At 33.9% G+C, this 22,086-nt stretch overlaps 5 protein-coding genes across 11 annotated transcripts; 2 read left to right on the top strand and 3 right to left on the bottom strand.

Annotated features, from left to right (window-relative positions):
• Window positions 1–155: 155 nt before the first annotated feature.
• Window positions 156–5,388, top strand: LOC135122024 (DNA-directed RNA polymerase III subunit RPC2-like). 4 transcript variants are annotated; one of them, XM_064046273.1, is made up of 31 exons: window positions 156–281; window positions 348–486; window positions 547–643; window positions 694–759; window positions 813–920; window positions 973–1,090; window positions 1,149–1,264; window positions 1,321–1,511; window positions 1,577–1,726; window positions 1,777–1,895; window positions 1,953–2,006; window positions 2,060–2,123; window positions 2,186–2,300; window positions 2,355–2,479; window positions 2,538–2,648; window positions 2,703–2,885; window positions 2,933–3,152; window positions 3,208–3,325; window positions 3,379–3,469; window positions 3,523–3,640; window positions 3,696–3,757; window positions 3,808–3,906; window positions 4,068–4,145; window positions 4,201–4,318; window positions 4,374–4,491; window positions 4,541–4,611; window positions 4,665–4,744; window positions 4,800–4,921; window positions 4,981–5,053; window positions 5,109–5,195; window positions 5,251–5,388. In XM_064046273.1, exons 1-31 carry the CDS (start codon window positions 187–189, stop codon window positions 5,329–5,331), a joined length of 3,387 nt encoding a protein of 1,128 aa, XP_063902343.1. In that variant the 5' UTR covers window positions 156–186; the 3' UTR covers window positions 5,332–5,388. The 4 variants fall into 4 exon arrangements, with proteins under 4 accessions (XP_063902343.1, XP_063902342.1, XP_063902344.1 ...); XM_064046272.1 differs by having other exon boundaries at window positions 2,538–2,885; XM_064046274.1 differs by lacking the exons at window positions 4,981–5,053; window positions 5,109–5,195; window positions 5,251–5,388 and having other exon boundaries at window positions 2,538–2,885; window positions 4,792–4,857.
• Window positions 5,337–9,652, bottom strand: LOC135122026 (uncharacterized). The gene is made up of 18 exons (XM_064046279.1): window positions 9,565–9,652; window positions 9,449–9,505; window positions 8,931–9,396; window positions 8,822–8,861; window positions 8,256–8,318; window positions 8,003–8,049; window positions 7,829–7,883; window positions 7,677–7,772; window positions 7,519–7,617; window positions 7,342–7,467; window positions 7,146–7,197; window positions 6,548–6,634; window positions 6,352–6,450; window positions 6,235–6,294; window positions 5,943–6,170; window positions 5,672–5,876; window positions 5,538–5,612; window positions 5,337–5,482 (listed from the first exon to the last, which is right to left on the bottom strand). The coding sequence occupies exons 1-18, from the start codon at window positions 9,601–9,603 to the stop codon at window positions 5,337–5,339; spliced, it is 2,040 nt and encodes a 679-aa protein (XP_063902349.1). The 5' UTR covers window positions 9,604–9,652.
• Window positions 9,653–10,509: 857 nt separating this feature from the next.
• On the bottom strand, window positions 10,510–12,552 carry LOC135122025 (uncharacterized). 3 transcript variants are annotated; one of them, XM_064046278.1, is made up of 6 exons: window positions 12,494–12,552; window positions 11,392–11,462; window positions 11,076–11,220; window positions 10,918–11,016; window positions 10,663–10,870; window positions 10,510–10,593 (listed from the first exon to the last, which is right to left on the bottom strand). In XM_064046278.1, the coding sequence occupies exons 2-6, from the start codon at window positions 11,458–11,460 to the stop codon at window positions 10,578–10,580; spliced, it is 537 nt and encodes a 178-aa protein (XP_063902348.1). In that variant the 5' UTR covers window positions 11,461–11,462; window positions 12,494–12,552; the 3' UTR covers window positions 10,510–10,577. The 3 variants fall into 3 exon arrangements, with proteins under 3 accessions (XP_063902348.1, XP_063902347.1, XP_063902346.1); XM_064046277.1 differs by lacking the exon at window positions 12,494–12,552 and adding an exon at window positions 11,546–11,603; XM_064046276.1 differs by lacking the exon at window positions 12,494–12,552 and adding an exon at window positions 11,576–11,601.
• A 512-nt stretch (window positions 12,553–13,064) lies between these two features.
• On the top strand, window positions 13,065–14,263 carry LOC135122023 (exosome complex component RRP46-like). Its single transcript, XM_064046270.1, has 5 exons — window positions 13,065–13,184; window positions 13,488–13,593; window positions 13,899–13,966; window positions 14,025–14,094; window positions 14,145–14,263. Exons 1-5 carry the CDS (start codon window positions 13,110–13,112, stop codon window positions 14,261–14,263), a joined length of 438 nt encoding a protein of 145 aa, XP_063902340.1. The 5' UTR covers window positions 13,065–13,109.
• Window positions 14,264–14,394: 131 nt separating this feature from the next.
• LOC135122037 (cysteine-rich PDZ-binding protein-like) lies at window positions 14,395–14,973 on the bottom strand. Of its 2 annotated transcripts, none has more exons than XR_010279215.1 (4): window positions 14,908–14,973; window positions 14,785–14,838; window positions 14,670–14,727; window positions 14,395–14,554 (listed from the first exon to the last, which is right to left on the bottom strand). XR_010279215.1 is itself a non-coding variant. In XM_064046293.1 (4 exons), the coding sequence occupies exons 1-4, from the start codon at window positions 14,921–14,923 to the stop codon at window positions 14,395–14,397; spliced, it is 282 nt and encodes a 93-aa protein (XP_063902363.1). In that variant the 5' UTR covers window positions 14,924–14,973. The 2 variants fall into 2 exon arrangements, 1 of the variants encoding a protein (XP_063902363.1); XM_064046293.1 differs by having other exon boundaries at window positions 14,670–14,721.
• Window positions 14,974–22,086: the final 7,113 nt, after the last annotated feature.

Genomic DNA, 22,086 nt, shown 5'->3' with positions numbered 1-22,086 from the left:
AAAGCTGAAGATTTTACTTGTTTTTCGTCATTTTTATAGCGACTTCAACGTAATAGTCTTAATGAATATAAGTCGGCGGAAAGATCGCGAGACAATTAATAGCCACTGTAGTGGAGGTCTTACGTGTCTATCTCGCCGTGAGTGGCGGTGCTGCAAATGAGTTAGCTGCTACGGGACTTTACAGTAATGACTGTTAACAAAACTGAAAATGAAAGTGATGTAGTTTTAAAAACTAGAGAGAGCCTTGACACAGAAACTGTTTGTGTTAAAGAAAAGTGGAGGTTTCTGTTTGAATATATTTTGAAAGAGAAATTATTTATTAAATATTTCTATTACTTAACGTGAAGGTTATTACCAGCTTTTTTAAAAGTGAAAGGTCTCGTAAAACAACATATAGAATCTTTTAATCACTTTGTTGAAACCGAAATGAGTAATATTATGTCTGCTAACAGAGAAGTTAGATCTTCTGAAAACTCTGATTTTTATGTACGCTTTAAGTTTTTATATAGCTATATTGAGTTTCTATGATTTTGTATTATAAAAAAGGTGAGATATCATAATATATATGTCGATATGCCTTGCGAGATTGACATTCAAGGAACAAAAAAGATTTATCCGCATGAATGCCGGCTGAGAGATATGAGTTAATTATTTGCCTAGTTTTTTGCTTCTTTCCTCCTTTACTTTTTTTAGGTTACTCCGCGCCGATTAGGGTTGATCTTGAGTGTTGCATAGGAAACGAAAGAACGTTTGAGAAGGGTAACTTTTAGACGTTCCAGATATAATGTTATTTAAAATTACCGCTCTGGCAGGCATTAATATTGGTTTTCTTCCCGTCATGCTTAGATCCAACAGGTGTCATCTTTATAAAAAATCCTTCTGTCAACTAGCCAAACGTGGGGAATGCCCACTAGATCCGGGTATGCCATTATACATATGTTTGCCGGGCTTTCAATTTTGATTTTTTTTAAGGTGGTTATTTTATTGTTAAGGGCGTTGAGAAAGTGATTCTTATTCAAGAGCAGCTATCGAAGAATAGAACTATTGTGGACAGGGACCCGAAAAAAGGCTACTTTTCCACCGTTCAGAGGTTTGCTCGTTTCATGTGAAAGTTTTGTTGCGATGGCGACGCTTTATGTCCCCGGCAGTTCGACTCACTTGAGAAAGAGCAAAACTAGTGTTGTCCACAAGAATAATAAGTTTTACGTGCGACTTAACTCTCTCACTGAAGACGTCAACGTTGCCGTTCTCCTGAAGGCGATGGGTGAGTGGTTGTCCCGCCCTCTCCGCATTCCCCCCTGCTGACTTTCTACCAATAAGGAATGGAGTGCGACCAAGAGATTGTCCAGCTGGTCGGCAGCGAGGGGATGTATTTGGACGCCTTCGCAGCTACCCTCGAGGAGTGCGCGCTTTTCGGCATATTCACGAGAAAGCAGGCTCTGAAGCACTTGAGTTTGAGGGTTCGCAGATCCCGCATGACCACTGGTTCTGCCGTGGGTGATGCACAGCTGGTGGGTTGCCCCTCGACCCCACATGGTCATTTCTACGCTCTGCGGTATCTCTTTTCTGTCACCAGATTCTCGCGGACGTGCTGCTCGCGCATATCCCAGTAGACGGGCTGAACATGCGGACGCGCTGCATTTATCTCCTACTTATGGTGCGGCGGATAATCATGGCCCTGAATGGCACTGTGCCTGTAGATGATAAAGACTACTACGGAAACAAGGTATCTCCTGCCTCCCTCTGCGAAAAATGCTGACTGTCACTGAGCCACAGCGCCTGGAACTTGCGGGGACACTTCTTTCCCTGCTTTTTGAAGACCTTTTTAAACACTTCAATGCCGAGTTGAAGAAAAGCGTCGACCTTGCATTTTCTAAGAGAAACAGAGCAATGAGGTTGCCTTGTTTTTTTTGGCTGGAAATTCTTTTTCTTTGCTTACGGCAATTATAAAGATTCAACGTGGTGAGAAATATGCCTCTCAAGATCATTACAGACGGCTTTTTAAGGTAGCCCGCCGCCAGTCTTCCAGAAACGCATTCACGGTCTGCCCCGCACGCAGGGCCATCTCTACCGGAAACTGGACGATTGCCCGATTTGGTGTCGACAGAGGCGGCGTCACAGCGGTGCCGTTCACATATATATCATCCACGTCCGCATTGCCTCAGCTTTCCGTCGCACAAGACAGCCGTTGGATCGGCTTTCGTTTATATCTGCTCTGGGCATGATGACGCGCATCTATTCCCAATTCGAAAAAACCCGGAAGGTCTCCGGCCCCCGCTCGCTACAGCCGTCCCAGTGGGGTAGCCCTTGGCAACTTGTTCGTCTTTTTCACGAGTTCACTGGTTAGGTAAAAGGTATGCTCTGCCCCAGTGATACGCCAGAGGGCGAGTCGTGTGGCCTTGTTAAAAACTTGGCGTTAATGACGCACATCACTACCGACGATGATGACGAGCACTTGCGACATCTCGCCTTTTCATTGGTTCGCTTCTTTTTCTCTTTCTCCTTGCTTTTTTACTGCGACTCCATGCACTTCGCAGGGCGTGGAAGACATTAATATGGCGTCCGGTGAAGAGCTGAACTTGCCTCATGTATATGTCGTCTTTATTAATGGATTACTGATTGGCTTAACACAGCACTGGGAGTACATCGTGAGTTACTTTGCACTTCTATTTGCAGTCGATCATGTGAATTTTTTTTATAAGCTGGCGACTCTCAGGAAGTTGCGGAGGAGTGGCCGCTTATCGGAATTTGTTTCGGCGTATCCCAATCACGCTCAGAGAAGTATTAACATTGCGAGCGACGGCGGTCGAGTCTGCCGTCCCTACATCATCGTCGCCAATGGAAAGTCTTTGCTTACCCACGAGCACATCCGGCAACTTAAAGAAGTATTCGCTTTTTCATATTATGTTTAATACTACTAACACAGCTGCAGGGCGTGAGGGACTTTGAAGATTTCCTGAAGGAGGGGATCGTTGAGTATCTGGACGTCAATGAGGAAAACGCTAGTCTGATAGCCATCTCCGAGGACGACATCACTCCCGACCACACGCACATGGAGATCGAGCCTTTCACTCTCTTGGGCGTCTGCGCAGGCCTTGTGCCGTATCCTCATCACAACCAGTCGCCTCGCAATACGTACCAGTGTGCGATGGGTCCTCTACTTATGCAAATCGCATGGTAGTTTTGGTTATTCATCGGATAGCGCAGGCAAGCAGGCTGTAGGCATTATTGCGCTTAACCAGCTCATGCGCTTCGACACCCTCAATTACATGCTGGTGTATCCGCAGTGCCCCCTCGTGATCACACGCACGCTCGAACTTACGGGGTACTATTTACCCGCCGTGCTCCTCATACATGCTGGTCTTCTACTTCAACAAGCTACACACAACTTCCTGCTGGCCAAAATGCAATGGTGGCGGTCATGTCTTATTCCGGGTATGACATTGAGGATGCGCTTATACTCAACAAGGTTGCCCTTCTTTTTCGCTGCTCCTATTTTTCATTCATTCCTGTGTCCACTAGGGTTCGGTAGATAGAGGTTATGGCCGCTGTTATGCCTACCGTAAGTTCTCCACTAACATTAAAACGTACGCAAATAATATGCAAGACATTGTTAACGGCCCACCGCGGGACCAGGAAGGTATTAGTGCTCTGGAATTCACCTAGCAGACGGTATATTGGCGCTTTCCTATAAGGAAATATTCCCGCGCGGTATCAACTACTTGAAGAAGACGGGCTCCCCGCCGTGGGTGCCGAGGTCTACGCACTTGGTCGTACTTTGTGTATCCAGCTGAGCCTCGAAAATAGGTCTATCACAGAGACATCCTCGTGAACAAGAAGTCGCCGGTGGGCCAGTATATGGCAGGCTCTGACCAGTCGACTGCCGGGTACCAGGACGCCCCTTTGGTATCTTATTATATCTATGATAACACTTGTGGTGGGTTGACCTTCCCGTGTACCTTTACGCTTACTGCACTGCCTGCTTACATGTTTATGCTGTATGCTACAATCTTGCCGAATGTTAGAAAAATTAATCGATATTTCCAACAATATAAATAACTCTTCAGGTTTATAGCAACGTTAATTCTGCAAGAATCGATAAGGTGCTTATCACCTCCAATTCTGAAGAAAACTTTCTTATCAAGGCGAGTTTTGACTACGACATCTCATTTTACGTCTTATAACATAGTTGACGGTCAGATAAGAACAAGAGACTTTCGAAGGCCGGAATTGGGGGACAAGTTCAGCTCCCGTCACGGACAAAAAGGAGTCACTGGGCTTATTGTGGATCAGGAAGATATGCCCTTTACCGATCAAGGTACCCGCTTGGACTGCCGCGCGTGGTAAACCTTCATTTCCACCCCTTATTGGAGGGATTTGTCCTGACGTCATCATGAATCCGCACGGCTTTCCATCTCGAATGACAGTCGGTAAACTTTTGGAACTCCTTAGCGGGAAAGCGGGTGTCCTTGCTGGCAAGTTCCACTATGGGTCTGGCTTTTCTTCAGTATATCATGAGCACTCGCTCACATTGTACAAGAACGGCATTTGGCGGAGACAAAGTGGAGGACATGTGCAGGATCCTCATAGAGTACGGCTATAGCTACTCTGGTAAACTCACTTGCCTGCATCCCTTCATGGACACTCACTAACCGAAACTCAAGGGAAGGAGTATGTCACCTCCGGCATTACCGGCGAGCCATTGAGCGCCTACATCTTCTTTGGCCCCGTCTTCTATCAGAAAGTTCTTTTTTCTACGCGCGTGGTGCTCCGCAGTAATTTTAATGGTAGAACTAAAGCTAAAGCACATGGTGACGGACAAAATGCACGCGCGCGGTCACGGGCGGAAAGCTATACTGACGCGGCAGCCACCGGAGGGGAGGGCCAAGGACGGTGGACTTCGCTTGGGAGAGATGGAGAGGTTTTCTGCTGCATTATCTATTGCTAATCGGCTGACTTATTGACTGCTGCGCGCCTTAGAGACTGTCTCATTGCGTATGGCGCATCCAATCTGCTCGTGGAAAGGCTGATGATCAGCAGCGACGAGTTTCTGGTACGTTTGTTCTTAATAAGAAAACTCTGTTTGATTGGCCCCCACCCTTTGTCAGGCGAGTGTATGCAGTCAGTGCGGGTTGATTGCCGATCGTGATTGGTGCCAGTATTGCAAGTCGTCCAGCTTCGTCCACCGCCTGAAGGCATTTGTCTCGTCCGCATCTCTCTATAGCTGACGCATGTTGACTGCCTTTTTAGATTCCGTACGCGTGCAAACTGCTGTTTCAAGAGTTGATCTCGATGAACATCATACCGCGCCTGCGCCTAAAAGATTTATAATAAACTCAGTGCTTTTTTATTGCGTGCTCCACTGCTACTTGCATAGCCACGTGGCTTGAGGCCTTTCGGGCCATTCCCCTTTCTATTTCCACCTGGAGGGCGGCCTTGACGTTCTCTGGCGAGTGCTCTAGCCTCACACGGATAAATTTTCCTAGCAGAAGAGCAGGCTTTTAGCGAGCCGCCATGCTGATCGTCGAACTCCTTACCGAGATCGTTTTTGAAAATTTCCATCCACCACGGTACCACCGCGCTCAGAAGTTCGACCGACGCAGAAACTACATCTAGAAATTATTATTATCAGTATCAGACAACTCCTTAGTACAAGGAATAAAGCGTGTACATTTCTCGAGTTTCGGAAGATAAGAGTAATGCAGGCGATCCACAAGGACAGCAAACTTCCAGCAGTCCTTTCGGCCACCGGCCGCCATGGAGTATATGATATTGACCATTCGCGGAAGACGCTGCAACTGTGCGAGGCGCGCCAGCTCTTCTGCGTGGAGGCCGTGCGTTTCCAGTGCTTGCTTTACCGCTTCACGTTCGTCCAACTTTATGGAAAAGCAATAGAGGAGGTCAGCAATTGATCCTTAACAAATTCCAATGAACGTATAAACTTTATTTAGTATATCCTTTGTAAGAACTTGCGCCTTCAGACGCTCAAAGGCAGAGAGCCTCGCGGGCTTTTCACGGTCTTCCTGAAGGTCCCTTTTGGGCCCCTCGTGGCGATTATTCCCGGCCGCTAACGCCCGTCCTGCACACTTCTGCTTCATTTTCAGTGCCCATTCTTTGTTATTCGAGTGCTGCACAAGAAACTCTCGGGCACTCGGAAGATGAGAAAGATCCTGAGCCAAGCAAGAAAATAATACTAATAATTAATACGATAATATAACAGGGGGCAAAGAAAACCAGCTTAGGAGGTTCAGGAAGAGAAGCAACCTCGATATCGTCTTCAGTAAGTTCGTAAATCTACTCATTTTATAGATAATTAACAAATTTCTGTGAATATATAGAGCAGTAATCTACTCTGAACGATGGATGGAGGGGGTACTCCTCCCCCATTTCCCGGCAGGCAGACACGTGGCGCTTCCACTTTTCCTCTCCTTCTTTGGCGAGAGCAAATTTCTGTTATTATTATTAAAAAGTTAAACGATTATGAACTAAAGTTTATTAATTTTAAGAGTAAAAGTAACAAAAATAATCTATAAACAAAAGTGCAAACGTCGTGAATTTTTGCTATGAGTTTATAAAGAAAGGATTTGAATTGTTTCTGCCGGTTTTGCATAGTAATTGGAGAAACGGAATCTATCTAAATAATTATAATACAGAAAAAGTTTGAAAGAATCAAATAAATCGGCCCTCAAAGAAATTCTGTAAGAATTGTTATAATTAATGAAACAAAAATTAATTTTGAATTTTTGCATTCGGCAACATATAACAAAAGAGTCCGAATAAAAGTTAATAGCAGCAGGAAGAAGGTTCACGTGAATACACGCCTTCTTGCAAGTTACTGGTACAAACAGCGCCTACACTCAACACTTCTACGTTACATTTACTTGTATATTATTATAATTTATAAACCCATAAAAAACAAACAGCTTTTCCAAAGCAAAAGTTAATTTTAAAATAAAAATATAAAGTATAGAGAAAATAAATTATTTTCAAAAATTGTTAAAAAAAGAATTCTCTGAAATTATAGCTCTGATTGTAAAACGTTGTAGATAAACTTGAATAACAAATTTTATGTAATTCAAAAAATTTATTTTACCTAGAAAGTTCGCAAAAAACAGCAATAACATAAAGGATTATAAAAAACTCACGGATCCGTCTTCTCGAGTCCGCGAGAGATCCCCCCAAATTAGAAATTTCCAACTAATTAAAAAGGTGCAGATTACTTGATTGTCCCAAATAAGAAAGACGGGCAACGAAAGTGTAAGAGACTGAGCATAACATACCAAAAAGTTCTATATCTACCCAATATATAATTCTAAATAACAACAAAGCAGTGCGACAGACAAATCTTCCGCGTGGCGGGCAGTTCCTCTCCTTTGCAATTTGGCATCTTCGTTAGGAATCAACTCGCACACAAACGCCTTCGGGAAAACCGTCAAGAAGCGTCCAAGATGCGACTTCTCAAAATCTCTTAAAAAAAAAAAAATATAAAAATAATTATAAGGAATGAAAATTAACAACAGTTTAGTTAAGTTTTCAATAAAACTTTTGGCTTTCTCAAAAGTTAATTTAAGATTTTTTTTTTGTTCAATACGAAGCGCGTGATCCAACGCAGTGAATCTAGTCAGAGAAAAAAAAATGAACAATGTTATTATAAAAAGGTATAACTAGTAAAACACCTTCGCAGCAAATCCTCGAAGGCTTTCGGCAAAGTAAATATCCTCTCCAAGTCTTCCTTCGCACTATCCCCAGTTGAAGTGGGTTTGGACGCGAGTCTGTGAGCAAAAATTATAAATTCGCAGAGCACAGAAAAAGAATTTCATCTTAAGACCTTTTTGCAACGACGCGATTTTTAAATTTCTCAAAGGTAGAGGTAGGAACACGTGCTTTTAAACAGAGTAAAATCTCGCATAAGTAAGCCAAAAGGTATTATAAGGAATAATTATGTTTAATAAAAATAATAATCAGAAACTTAAAGATTAAAAAAAAATTAAATAAACTGAACCGATTTCATAGGCAGGCCCAACTGAATAAACTTTATCGTGTTTAAGCCTAAAGAAAATTTTAAATAAACAGTTTTTTTTATTACTAAAATGCTTTAAATTAATAGCATCCAAAATTTGAAAAATTACTAAAAATCATATTTATATAAGAATATTAACCATTAATGCATCAATTAGCACAAAAAAATTGGATAAATCAATTTTCACTAATGTATAGTATAAAATTTTAATTAAGGGTTTTTAAAAAGCTTTAACCTTGCAATGACTGCAGATGTTTCACGCGAAGATGAACAAAAAAGTTTTGTCGCAGTGCCAGTTCTAATTAGTTTATTATAAAAAAAAATTAGCTAAAGAAAATTGGTAATAAAATAAACAAATTTGTAGAGAAAAAAAATCTCCAAAAATATATTACTAATAAATAACGAAATGGGTATTATGCAGTAGATAAATCTAAAGTAAAAAAAATTATTTTATTGCAAAATAATCAAAATTTTCTCGCCTATATTATAACAAAATTGTAAAATTTAATAGTTTATTAATAATAATATAAAAGAATATTATATATGCAACGCCTCAATTTTATACGAATCCCAATAAAAAAACCGGAATTGCAATCTTGAAAAGTTGAGATGTAGAAGAAATACCAAAAATAGATGATAAAATTTTGTTTAATCCCAAAAAATTAAATGACTTCTTATAAAAGACACACCTTCTCTTTTTAAAATTAAATTTATAATTAATTTAAAAAGCATAGAAGTTGCAAAAGCGTAAAGATTAAAAAAAAAGAAACAAGCAAAAAAGTAAAGATATATGAACAGTACTTCGGTGTTATATCTTTAAGGAAAGTTTCCTCATAAGCACCTTTAAAAGTTAAAAAAAAATGTTTCGTTAAGTTATAATCAAAAATTTAAACTATAAAGTAACATATACTTAAAGATTTTCGAGAAGTTTTTTCTGGAAATTGGATCTCTTCATTGTTCTGCTTTTTTAATAAAACTGTATTTTTAGATTTATAAGCGGAAGATATGGTAGAAGCTTTCTTAGTAGACAAAGCTTTCGAGCTAACGTTTGTCTCCAGTTGTTCTTCCTTCTGAGATGTAGTTTTATGTATACTCAAAGATGGACTTAAGGGAGAAAGTGGTGGAAGTGGGGAAGAGGAGTTCGCGGATGCTTTATAACCAAAACACTTCTGTGCATCAAGAGATATCGTCTCGCTTTGTGGATAAGGTAAAGTCAAATTACTAACTTTTCTTTCTTCTGAGTCATATACTGCACTTTTAGAGATATTATCAGGTTCAGAATTATTTTCGTTAAGACTAGTAATCGGAGCGCCACATATTATACCGTTTGGAACTTTAGCGGGGATAATTGGAGGCAAGTCCACCTTCCGACAAGGCTAAAATAGCTTCCTCTGAAAATAGTAAAACACAAATCAATCAGTATGCAACCTTATTTTTTGGTGTAAGTTCTAAAGTTTTTTGAGGTGCTAAATCGTAACGTTTTCTCTAAATTATGTTAACAAAAGTGTTTTATGTACAAAACAAACTAGATGAAGCTTAATTACCTTTGCTGGGAAATATGCAAAGATACTTTCTTGTTTCATTACTTTAAACGCGGGAATATGACTATAGAAGGCCTTATTAAAGCCAAGTTATCATAGTTTTCGTATTTAATGTTTTAGCAAAAAAAAAAATTAACACTAATATTCGAGATGAGTGGAGTTTAGTGTGCATAACCCCCGCAATGAACAGCAGCCCTCCTAAAGCACAATAGTTTGGATCTTCATTAGTTAACGGTTAACTAAAGGAACCTTCGCTTTATTCTTCAGCAGTATTGGTGTAGCAAGCCTGACAAATCCTTTAATGTTACTCTGCTTTAATATACTTTAAATATTCTCAAGTTTTGTTAATCTTAGTTTATTCCTACTTTTAGGTTTATTATACTTAAATATCTACTTTTTTAGTAATAAAACTCTGACTCAATCTCTTAAGACATAATATATTAAAATAAGTGTTTTTTCAATAGGTTTTTGGGTCTCTTATTTTTAACAAAAGTTATGACCGCAGAAATACAGCTTCAATAGAGATGATTTATACAAGGGAAATTCTATCAGTTTTCATTAGGCCCTATTACCAAAGCTTACGAACTTTAAGTAACTTCTTGAAAAATAAATTAACGTAAAACTAAATTTACCTAATAACTTAGGAAAACTAGCGTTCTTACATGTAGACAAAAAAAAATATTAGACCGGTTCAAGAATTGGTGAAAGTGGAGAAAGTATAAATATACTCCGTCTGAGATACGCAGATTCATTATTCTTAAAAAACCACAAGGTAACTAATAAAAGTTGTGGAAGTAAAAAGTCATACTTTGCAATATAATAATTATAATAATTATGCAATAAACAAGAATGTAAATAATCTATACTTTATTATAAACAAACTCATAAATAAGTGATCTATTAAAGTATATAAAGGTTTCAAGTCTTCAATAAATCAAAATTCCGATAAAATAATATAACAAGAAAGCGGGAAACAAAAAAAAAGCCATATATAGAGCGACTTCCAAAAAAGTGAATTATAGTGAAAGATTCCTTCAAAAATAAAAAAATTAGTTAGTGATAATAATACGAACTCTATATAAAATTTAGAATCAATGCAACCGGAAACGAGGGCGTGGCCTATAATAATAAGGCCTATAAGGTCGAGCCCTTCCTCTGTAGCGCCCTCTTAACTTGAGACCAGGAATATTAGTTCGCTTAGGAAGAACTTTTAACACGCGCCCTTTAAAGGGAGAGTCGTCCATCACAAGTGCATTGGGCACCATTTCCGGATCAGAAAATTCAATGTAGGCGAAACCCTTGGGATGGCCTATAATAAAGTAAGAAAAGAGCGCGTCAGAACACTTATAAGTAAACCGGTGTAGGAATCCCGCATTATAGTTATTTTATTAATACTGCCAGCAGATCGAAAGTGTTGCTGTAACTCCTCCGGGGTAGTAGAATAATCCACATTGCCTTAGAAATAACTTTTTATTTAAAAAATAGAATGTTACCAAGTCATAATATTTGTTAACCGACGTAAACCGAGCGCAAATCTCGGGCTTCCTTATCTCCAGGAGAACCATGATTCAGTTGTTTCTCGAGTTGAGCCTGCAATTCCTGTAGTTTTTTATGTTCTGACATCATTTCATTGACTCTTCTCTTCATAGCTTCCAATTCCTATATAAAAACAAACTAATACTACCATGAAGCCCACCAACTATAATAATAAAGATACCTACTTCATAATTGGAACAATTAGTCAAAAAAGATGTAAAGAATAACAATAAGATGGTTTATACTCACGACAAATTTTTATGTTAGTAGTGATTATAAAAAATTAAATTTAACTGGGTCATCGGCTTCCAGATCGTCCTTAACTTCGTTAAGCAAATCTTTAACTTCTTCTTCTTCTGACATCCCTAAATAAGTTTATATCCAAAATATATAGATAAAGTTAAGTACAAATAGTAAAATAATTAAGTATCCCATAAAAAAGTACTACCAACCGACTCTGATTAAAAATATATAATACGTAAAGTATTCATATAAAGGAGTTCCCGCACCGCGTCCTTTTAAAAATTAACTGGAATAGGGCCAACTGTTTTTCAAAGTAGAGTGAAAAACGACCATGTGAACTGCAAGAACTGTTGAACCACCTCATTTTTCTTAAGCTAACTAATGTCTAAAAAACTTTAAAAATTTGTGCTGTTTACTTCTCCTGCTTAGATGCATTTACTTTATTCATTTCTAGCTATTACACACAATTAAATATAAAATTATAAATGACAGGCGCTAAAGAAGTGAAAAATTAAACATTTCTTGGTGGTTGAATGAGCCAGTTCACCACCGGTATCTCTGTTTATTACAAGTTGGCTTAGTGTAGCCAAGTTTTATCTCTGTTATTAAAGATGACGAAAATTAGTAAATTCTTTACCTACCTTCTAAATTTTTTAAACCGGCATTGCTGACTACTACGTGGAAATTCGTCAGAATAGAATTAACACCGTACTGTATGGGGAGTGGTTTAGTATATCAAATATTTGTTTGATACCAAACACTAAAAGATTTTACTGTGTCATTCTCTTTCTCTTGGTGTGAACTGTGTGATGGTGTTTGCGCTGAGGGTGTCATATTTTTATTAGTTTTAAAAATTGTTAATAGTTTAATGCCGAGTGCAAAGAAAAGACTCATCACATATACGCCTCTTTGCTATAGGGATGTTAATATAATAATATATGGGTATTAAGCTGTACAGCGGCTCTTAACTGCTATTGAAATATGTTAGAACACATAGTACCACGAAGGAATGAAACATGTTTAAGTCATTTACGTATCTACTTTTGGCTACTTGAAGAGCTAAAAAGGAAGACGCTAAATTTGAACTTAGTACTAAAAATTATATCGCAGATTTCCCGCGCTTATCAGGAAACTTGAAAATTTGTGCATTTACCTTCAAGGATTCCTGATTCTTACTTTAAGGCACCAACATGAGGATGTGATGACGAAAAGGCCTGTAGTGAACCATTATATACGTTGATAACTATAGCGCAGTCATAAAAATAGCTTCTATCAAAATTTAACTAGAAAGCATGGCAGCAGGGGACAATTTTGAGCTAGTTAAGCATTGCTAACTTGAAGGGGAGAGTAGAGAGTAGGCGATAGGGCGATGTCACAGGCTGTGCTGCACAGAGAGCCGGGGGGTTGTTCTTTTATAATGTTGTCGAGGAGGGAGCTAAGAGCCTATAATCAGTTACGAGCCTTAAAAGTGTGAGCTTTTTTCTTCTTGTCATAAAATGCTGTAATTATTTTTGAAAGTGTGAAATCGGCCTTTTAAAAAGAAGTGACGGTTCTTCAAGATTTTGTCATGGAGACACAACCGTACTTGCCTCGGTTAATGGTCCCGTATCGGCAAAGTCTTCGCGAGAATTAATAGATAGGCACTAAATTGTTACATAAATTAATTTATTTTAAATTCTTAAGTTTTCTGGTTTCAAAGGGCTTTTATCGATGTATGTCTTAGAACTAAAGTGAGTACTAAGTTTATAGAACAAAAGACTTTTGAAAAAATGTTGCAAGCGATAGCTGAGGAAATTATAATTAGAACTCTTTTTCCCCGAACAACCATCTCCATTGTTCTTCAAGTCTTCCTTTTGTTCTCCTTACCTCTTTATATCTAAAAAACTATATTTTATTTATTAAATTCTTTTATATTAAAAAATTCTGGGATCTTAAGTTTTGGAGTATTTGTTCAATTTAACTTTTCTTGGCTTTTATTTTTATTTTTAAAGTTTCGCTTCATTTAAACTTTTGTATTTATTTAGAAACTTGTTAGAAGACTTTATTTTTATAATATTAAGACTAAGAAAATTCTTGTTGGCGTTATATATATTATAATTACGTATTCAAGAGTTCCCTCACTTTTTATGAAATAAAAAATAACTTAGATTATCGACCACAATGGGAGTCTCTTAAGTTGCTGTATCAATGCTATGGCCTTGGCGCTGGTCGATGCTGGCGTGCCTTTAAAATGCTTGTTCACTGCTGCTACCTGTACTTTCATTTTTAATAATAACTGTGTACATTTTATTCGTTATCAAATCTCTGGAATTATAGTACGTTATAAATTAATAATGTGCTGCGCTTGAGTAACCTTTGCGTCAGCAATAGTTTTTTTATTAAAATTATATATTTTTTTGCTATAAACCCTTAATTTCTTAAGTGTTTAAGATTTTAAAGCGTTTTATAAAATATACATCTGTTGTTCTTTGTAAATATATATTTATGAACTATATAAAAACTTAATTTAAATATTATTTGTAGAAATACTTGATATACAATCTTCTATATAACTTTAGGCGCCCTATTGGAAGGAAGCGACGAAGAAAAGTTGTTATTGGATCCCGATTTACAAGAAGAGCAAAGCGTATTTCTTTATAAAACTTGACTGCTAAATATCTTTTTAATCTCGTGGATTGCTTTAGTCTTCGTGTCACGCAACGCTTTGCTTCTGCTCTAATCCCAAGGGGGCTATCTTGGCTACTAACATTACCGGTTTTTTTTTTAATAAAAAATTTGAAAGTTTATTTATGTGATTATATTAGGCGTTTTCGGGGAAAATGAATACTTTGAGATCTGCTCAGCTTTGCGAAAAGCTTCACAAGCAATTATCGAGTTTATGCGGTTGTCGCTCGAAAAAAAGATGCACAAAGAAATTAGATAGCTTTTCTTTGCTTAGGAACACAAAGAAATAAATTAAAATATATTTTCTAAGTTGTAAGAAAGATTGTTGACAAGATCTTTATAAGCCTCTCTAAAAAAGTTTTGTATATAAAAATTTTTTTAATCCCTTTTTTAAGTGGTAGATTGCCTGTATTCTTTAGTGTCCATTATCATAGTCCCACATAAAGCGCACAGTCCTTTTTTATAGGCGCACTTCTGGCAGTATTTGGCGTTGGGCTGGTGGCATTTTTGTTTGCAAATTTTACATCTCGAAGTATAAGGAGTTTCCCTCCTTATTAAATTCATATAATTTAAAAAATATTAATATAACTATAATAAGCAATTTTTAAATATTCATATAAAAATAATAATAAACATAAGAGAAGATAAGTAATTTTATATTTTACAATTTCCTTGCCGTTAACAGTTTGTTCTCGTTAATTTCTCGCCTTGGTTTGCCTTTAACTCATAGAAGAAGCAAAGTATATGTTAACACGACCAGGCTCTTACCAACTTTATTACCAGAAAGTTTTGAGTACACTTCGGGACAGGCCAGCTTTTTCAACTTTCTCTCGCCTACAGTAGTTTTGTGTATATAAGAAAACGCTTGTCTAAGCTTTACAAGATCAAAAAAATTTAACTTACATTTTTCGCAAACCATATCTTACAAAATTCCCTGCATGGGAAACAAAGTAGCAGAGCAAGAGAGCGCACTGGAGTGCGAGGTGAACTGGTACAAGCTGCATTGTGCTTCCGCCTGTAAAACTAGTATTACACGCCCTAACAAGAATACGGATCAACTAATCCTTCTGACTGGTATAAGTTTATAGTTTTTTAAAAATGCCCTGTTTAAATAGATTATAACTTGTTTTGAGCGGCTTTCTACAGAAGTTCTTCTCTTATTATTAACAAGAACCTTTTTTACACCATAAACTTAGCGTTAAGGTTGAAACCAACGCACAAACATTGTATTGGTAAATTCCCTATGGTTTATATTATTATTGTAAACTACTTGTTTTTGGGAAAGTAGTTTTTGATTCAAATATAACATTTTTATTTGTTAAGTAGGTTTTTTATTTAAAAAAGGTTGAGTCTTACCTTGTAGGTTTCAAATTTTTTTTTAAACAAGCAATGTTGATAAAAGAAGTAACTTGGTGGTTTTTAGGAGTTTCCTGTCCTCACCGACGTAGTAGTTTATCTGCTGGTTAATATTCCTTGCATAAACTGATCATTAGTAAAATGAATAAAACCATTTTAAATATTAGATTTTTAATTTTTTAAAATTAATATTATATGCTTTATATTACACGTTGAAGAGATCATTCTCTTTGCATTGTTGCATATTTGCATTTTTAATGTATTTTGTTGGAAAAAATTTAAATTTTAATCTTGTCTTGCCTACTATGAGCCGCTCCCTTCCTTTAAGGAGGTCTAGGTAATTACCTTTAATAGCTTCGAGCATTTACAAATATATCTTTTTGAATTACATAGTATTTTGTAAGCGTTGCTTATAAAAGATCAAAAGATTTTAGAGCCCCGTTTCTGTATTCATTTTGAGCAGCTTAAGTTTTCAGTAATAGCTAAAACGAAATATTAAAACAATTTTTCGTATCCAAATACATCTCTCCATGTCTAAGGAAGGGGGGGGGTAACCTAGTAACTTTAATCTTATGAGAATTGATCATAAAGGTAGACTAAATAAACAAGGAGAAGAAACTGAAACTACAATATTAGATTCTTCTCTATAACTTGAGTTAAAAATCATAAACACAGAACACACTGAACTAGGAACTTAGTTTTTACTTTTTCACCACTACTTTGCTATTATTTCGACCAGTGGAAAAGAGATTAGCAGAAAAATACAGTATCTTCTTGTCTATTGGTAAAGTTTAATAAAGGAATTTACTTCGTATTTCTGGGTCACAATTTATATAAATATATATATGAAAGATTACAAGCCTTCGCTTTATATATTTAGAACCTTCTGCTAAGGAAGAAATAATGAAGTATGCCTCTTCATTAAAACTAAACTTTAGATAGCCTTACATACTAATTACTTTATTAAGCATCTACAGCGTGCTAAACGTAGAAATAAAAAACAAAATTTTAAAGGGTTAAGCTAGCCTACACTACGGTACAAAAACTGCTTAAGTTTTAGAGGCTATTAAAATTTGGATAGATACTCTCTTTTTTCACAATTTACTATGATTGGCTACTGTTCCGAATTTTTTTTTAAATCGTCGGTTCTCAATGTTGATTTTACAAACCGGGATCTTCGAAAATAAAAATAAAACAATACATTATACAATATAATAATCATATACTAAAAGCTTTAATATAATATAATTTTGTGGTCGAAGAACTAAAAGCACCGTTGACATTTATTTGAAAAACTGGATCCTCTATGAGCACCAAACCAACTTTAGAAAAAAATGAGAACAAGAGGATTAAAAAACATAGCGGCAGCGCGTGCATGAGCTACATACGTATATAAGCACATGCAGTCCTCTACTCATGAAGATATAACTGTTATAACCTGCCTACGAATTAGAATGCTCCCTCTTATAACCGCAGCACCTTCCTTTACAATGTAAAAATAATTTTAATTATTTGTTTTATACGCAACAACAAAGTTTATATTTGTCCACACCTTAAGAATACTAGGTCAAAGCGATGTAATTATATTTTAGTGCTTAGAGAGACCCCTTCTTGTAAACCTAAAAGTAGGGGACTTTAAAAAAAAAGTGGGCAAGAGAATCATTTAGTTGAAGAAGTAATAGTATATTACTTTAAATTAATGCCAACTTGCGTCGTACAAGAATGTGAAGAACAAAAAATTAAGCGCCCGTTTAAATACATAAATTTTTCGAAAAGTTATTTTTATTCATCTTACGGCCGAAAGAAAGGCAACAAAGTAATTTTTATCAATTTTCCAAAAAAAAACTTACAAGAAGAGTAAAAAGTCTCATTTTTCTCTATGAGGAAAACAAAAACTGTATAAGTTTAAATTATATTGATATTGCAGGCTGTAAGTCCTTGAGAACTTGTATTATAGACAGTAAAGTAATATAATATAGATAATATAAAGTATAACAATATAGGTAAGTGAAAGTACTAGAAAGAAATGTAACAATAATAACAACTAAAAATCTATATAAAAATTAATATTAAATTATAATTAAAATAATTTTATTTATTGGGGTTAGGGTGTAAATTAAAAACCTGTACACTATAAATAAAACTATAATATAATGTAAAGTAAAATAATTATAAAGAAAAAATATTTAGATGAGAAATAAATGCCTAAAAGTGAAAATGGAATCATAATGATTAGGAAAGTTATAATATAATACAATAATGAGAAAAACTATAAAGTAAAATATAAATAATAATATAATAATAAAAAATTAAAAAAATTATAAAAGAGACTAATAATAATAAAGTAAAAACATAGATAATAATATAATACTGATAAAAAAAAAAATTAAAAAAACTATAAAAGAGACTAATAATAATAAGCAGAAAACAGCAAGTTTAAATATGCGGAAAAAAGCTCCAGCCCATTTTTTTGTCAAGTTCTTCTGCGCTGCGCGGGTAAACAAAAAAAAAAATTTGTGTACCCAAAAAATTAAATAAGTAAAAATAACGAAAAATATAAGAGAATATTTTTTTATTTATATTATTATATATTTAGGAATTGTATCTTTATAAATTTACTATTTATATATGTTACAAAAATTGTTTCTCAGAATTTATTAATGCAAATTATGGAATAATAATAACTGTAATACTAGGATTGTAAAGGACTGCTATAATGAATTATGGCCTGTTGAGCACAAGAAAAGAGCTAAATTGCAAAACAAAATTAATCAGATTTTTATAACAAATTGTTTTTTATAAAATTTTATGATTATCATTATACATTTTCTTATTATTTCAAATACTTCATAGTAAACGTAACTTTTTTAAAAATTATAACAAGATTTTCTTATTTTTACTAAAAAAACAATTTATGATTTTATTTTTCTAGTGCGAATATATTTACAAAATCAATAAATTTTATAATTTGATTTTCTTTATGATATTAAAATTAGTTGAGCAATTTATAAATTTTTTTATAGTTTCAAAAATAATAATTTAATTTTTAAAGAGAATGCGATAAAGTCCACTGCTTCTCTCCAATTATATATAAAAATATTTTTTTATTAGTTTTAAAAATAAATAAAATCAAAAGTCAACTGCCGTTTCTAAATTAATTTCAAAACTTTGATTATAATTTAAATGATACAAATAGACAAACTTGTATAGCTAATCAAATTGTATGTATAAATATAGTGATCAATAATTACAAAAGCTTTAAACAAAGTATTTTATATCCGCTTTATTAACTTTTTCATAGTAAAAATTATTATTAATTTAATTTTAAAAACTAGTTTTTTAAGAATTTATTTATATTTCAAAAAATAGTTAAAAAAAGTTACTGTTAACCAAATTAAAATAATAAATTAAAAATTTTATAAAATTTTGAACTGCCTTTACTACTTTTTATATATATTTTTATCAAAAAACGATAAAATTTATTAATTATAATTAAATTAAAAAATTTAGTAAAAATTTGGTCTTCGTACTTAAAATTTAGAATTAATTTGAGTTACTAAAATTTTTGATTGCTTCAATCAGATTTTCAAATTTTAAATACTTCTTAAAAAATAAGTTTATAATTAAAAATACTAAATTCACCAATTAATTCTAAATAATACTTATATATAAAATAATTTTTTAAATTTTAGTAAAATTTTATTTTAACTCTCAGCAATGTTATTAAAGTTTTTAGCACAAGTTTCAACAAAGTGCTCGATACCAGTAAATTTCTGTGTTTTGGAGAAAATCTATTCCTCAAACAAACTGTTAAAAAAAAATTAAATTTATTATTACTTAAAGCGTAAATTTTAAAAAAAATATATAAGTTTGAAGTTCATAAAAACAAAGAAAACTTTTTTCTGTGTCCCCAACTGATCAAAAGTGTACAAACAAAGCAAATTCAGATTGTTAACTATTAAAAAAAATCAAATCAATTTGACAGTAAACTTTACAAAACGACCGTACTGGACTTTAAAAATTTAATTTTTATAAAATATTATTCAAGGTAATATAAATTAATTCATACCTCGTTTGTATTAATTCCCAAATCAACTTTATTTCCTGCAATAATAATTGGCCGCGCAATGTTTACTGATTTTCCATTCTCACTTCCAAAAGCTTCTCGTATAAAACTTTTGAAAAGGTTTAATTATATAATTATAAATTGTGTAACAGTTAAAAGGTTAAAGTAAAAAATACTATTAATAAAATCTAAACTTTATAAAAATAAAATTTGAATAAAGAATATAATCTAACGAGGGCCAAAAAGTTTCTATACGTTTCCAAAGTTTTCATATTATCGAAGGTATACACAAGAATTAAGGCGTCTGCCTTTTTAAGTTCCTTATTTAAAATTCTATTTCATTTGCTGTATAATTTAAATAAATCAAAAAAATAATTTTGAAAAAATAACAAAAATATACGAGAGGTATCGATAAGTATCCTAGTAGTAACAGGTTCGCCAATTATTTCAGGCGAAAGGACAATTACGGAGATGACTTGTGGGACTTTTTCACGAAAACTAATACCAACTAGAGACATAATTATAGAAGTTTTCCCGACTTTTTCTTTTAGATCGTTAAAATAAAAAAATTGAAAAGCCAAAGATTACTAAATAAAAACACCTAAAAGAATAACATTAAATGTTATGAAAAACAAATAGAGTGAATAATAACAAAAAAACAAACCATCTCCCACCACAATTACACGAACATCCGATTTAATCTTCTTTGTGTTGTAAAACTATTTAGTCTTTGTGTATATCAAAGTTGGTTTATACTTTCCATCAACTTTGAAAAGAACGCTTGAATGCGCAAAGCCACCACTTGCATACCTTTTTATCTGCTGAATGTTAGAGTTAGTCAGTTCTTTGTTTTAATAAAACTTTGTCGCTAGTCTGCTTTATCAATGTTTTTAAGAAATTTTATTAAATATTTTTCTTTGAAGCTTTTAGATAAAATTCTTTTAGTATAACTTTATTGTTTTTGTTCTGCAAAGTTTAAGTTTAGAGTTATATTCTGTTTACAATAGTATGAACCACTTATTACCAAAATATTGAAACTTTATGCTTTAAGTCATCATTTTTTAATTTAGAAATAAAAACTTGCATTCAGCTATCTTGAGTTTACTTTATAATGTTCTCACTTTCTATTTTTTCCCAGACTATTTGCAATAATTCCACCTTATAATTGTACTAACCATTCTTGTCCATCTCTATATCAACTTTATTATTTACTTTTCTATTAAATAACTTATAAATTTTTAACAACTCCACCATGCTTTATTTCTAAAGCTTAATCTTAGTACTGTAAGGTGGTAAATATGTAAAATCTTTTAATATGTCTATTCAAAATTTTTTTTTAACTAATTTTTTATACCACTTAAACTTATAAACACTAATATTAGAGTAATAACGATTATGAAGACTAAAAGTTTAGATGACCTTTATTATATTTGCGCACACCACCATAAATATTACTTGTTTTCGGAAATATTTAATGTTAGTTTATACGTAAAAAAGTTTCAGATATAAGCTTTTTAGCCTAACCAAAAAGTTAAAATGAAGATCAACTTTAGCACAAGTAATCGCTCGTTCCCCGAAGTCGTTAGAGCAAACTGGACCCTTTAATGTAGCCTGCTAAAAACAAAGGAAACGTTGCGTTCTGCGTTGTATTAAATACTTCTATTTATAGGCAATTTTAGAAAATGGATTTCAGCTGATCCAAAATTAAATCATAAAGGAATTACGCTTCCCAAGTGCATGTTAACTTCTATGTAACCATCATAAATATCTTTAAGAATTTCACCTAATAATAATTTAATTATTAACTTTATAAGTATTGTCTGAAAATGGGTGAAACCTTCAAGGTAAAAACTCCTGGAGTTAAAGGAGGAGGAAACTGATAAGTACTTACTTGAAATATGTCCCTGTCTTGATCTTGGCTCGGTTGTACTTGAAGGTCACCAGAATTTAAAAAGAAAAAAAAAATAATTAGGTAAAAAGTTTATAAGGCTAAAACTAATTTAACAGAAAAGTTGTATAGATCAAGGCTTTGATGTTAACGACGTTTTCTTCTTGGAATATCTCATAAATGTAACATACAAAGTAGCTAAAATTTACTATGGCTATTTTTACGAGTCGCGTTGAAACTACGAGACTAATGATTGGACGAAAAAATCTTGCATTTGATAACTTTTGTTAGCACTTGCTCCCCATTTACTTACATAAAACCATCGAGTGCAATTGACTTTATTAATTATATTTGACTACTTTAACTATTAGAAAAAACCTTAGTATATCGAAAAGAAGTGTAATTATTAGTTACATAATGAGTCATACGAGAAGTTAAGTCTAAGAAAATGGCTACTTTTAAATATGTGAATATTCAAAAGTTTAGCTCGTACACTAATGCTATGTTATCTAAAAAAAACGGTCCGCGTTGGTTTCTAAAGATTTAAACAGGTAAACTATTATTAGTAGTCTTATTATTTTTAAATAACTAGGTTTCACTATTTATATTTCATTTATTATTCTTATTTTGTTAATACTTAATTTTCTCATTATTAGAGTGAGTTTAACTTAGATAGTCAGCATTCATCATCAGTATATATCTCATTATTGGAATTTAACCTTTCCATTGTATACTTCTACCTTGTGAGCTAAATAAATAGGTCTCATTATTT

The sequence above is a fragment of the Zophobas morio genome, unplaced genomic scaffold (genome assembly GCF_036711695.1).
Source record: "Zophobas morio isolate AGI-343-1 ecotype UQ-CSIRO unplaced genomic scaffold, CSIRO_AGI_Zmor_V1 ptg000837l, whole genome shotgun sequence".
NCBI lineage: Eukaryota > Metazoa > Arthropoda > Insecta > Coleoptera > Tenebrionidae > Zophobas > Zophobas morio.
This window is presented reverse-complemented; position numbering and strand designations above follow the sequence as displayed.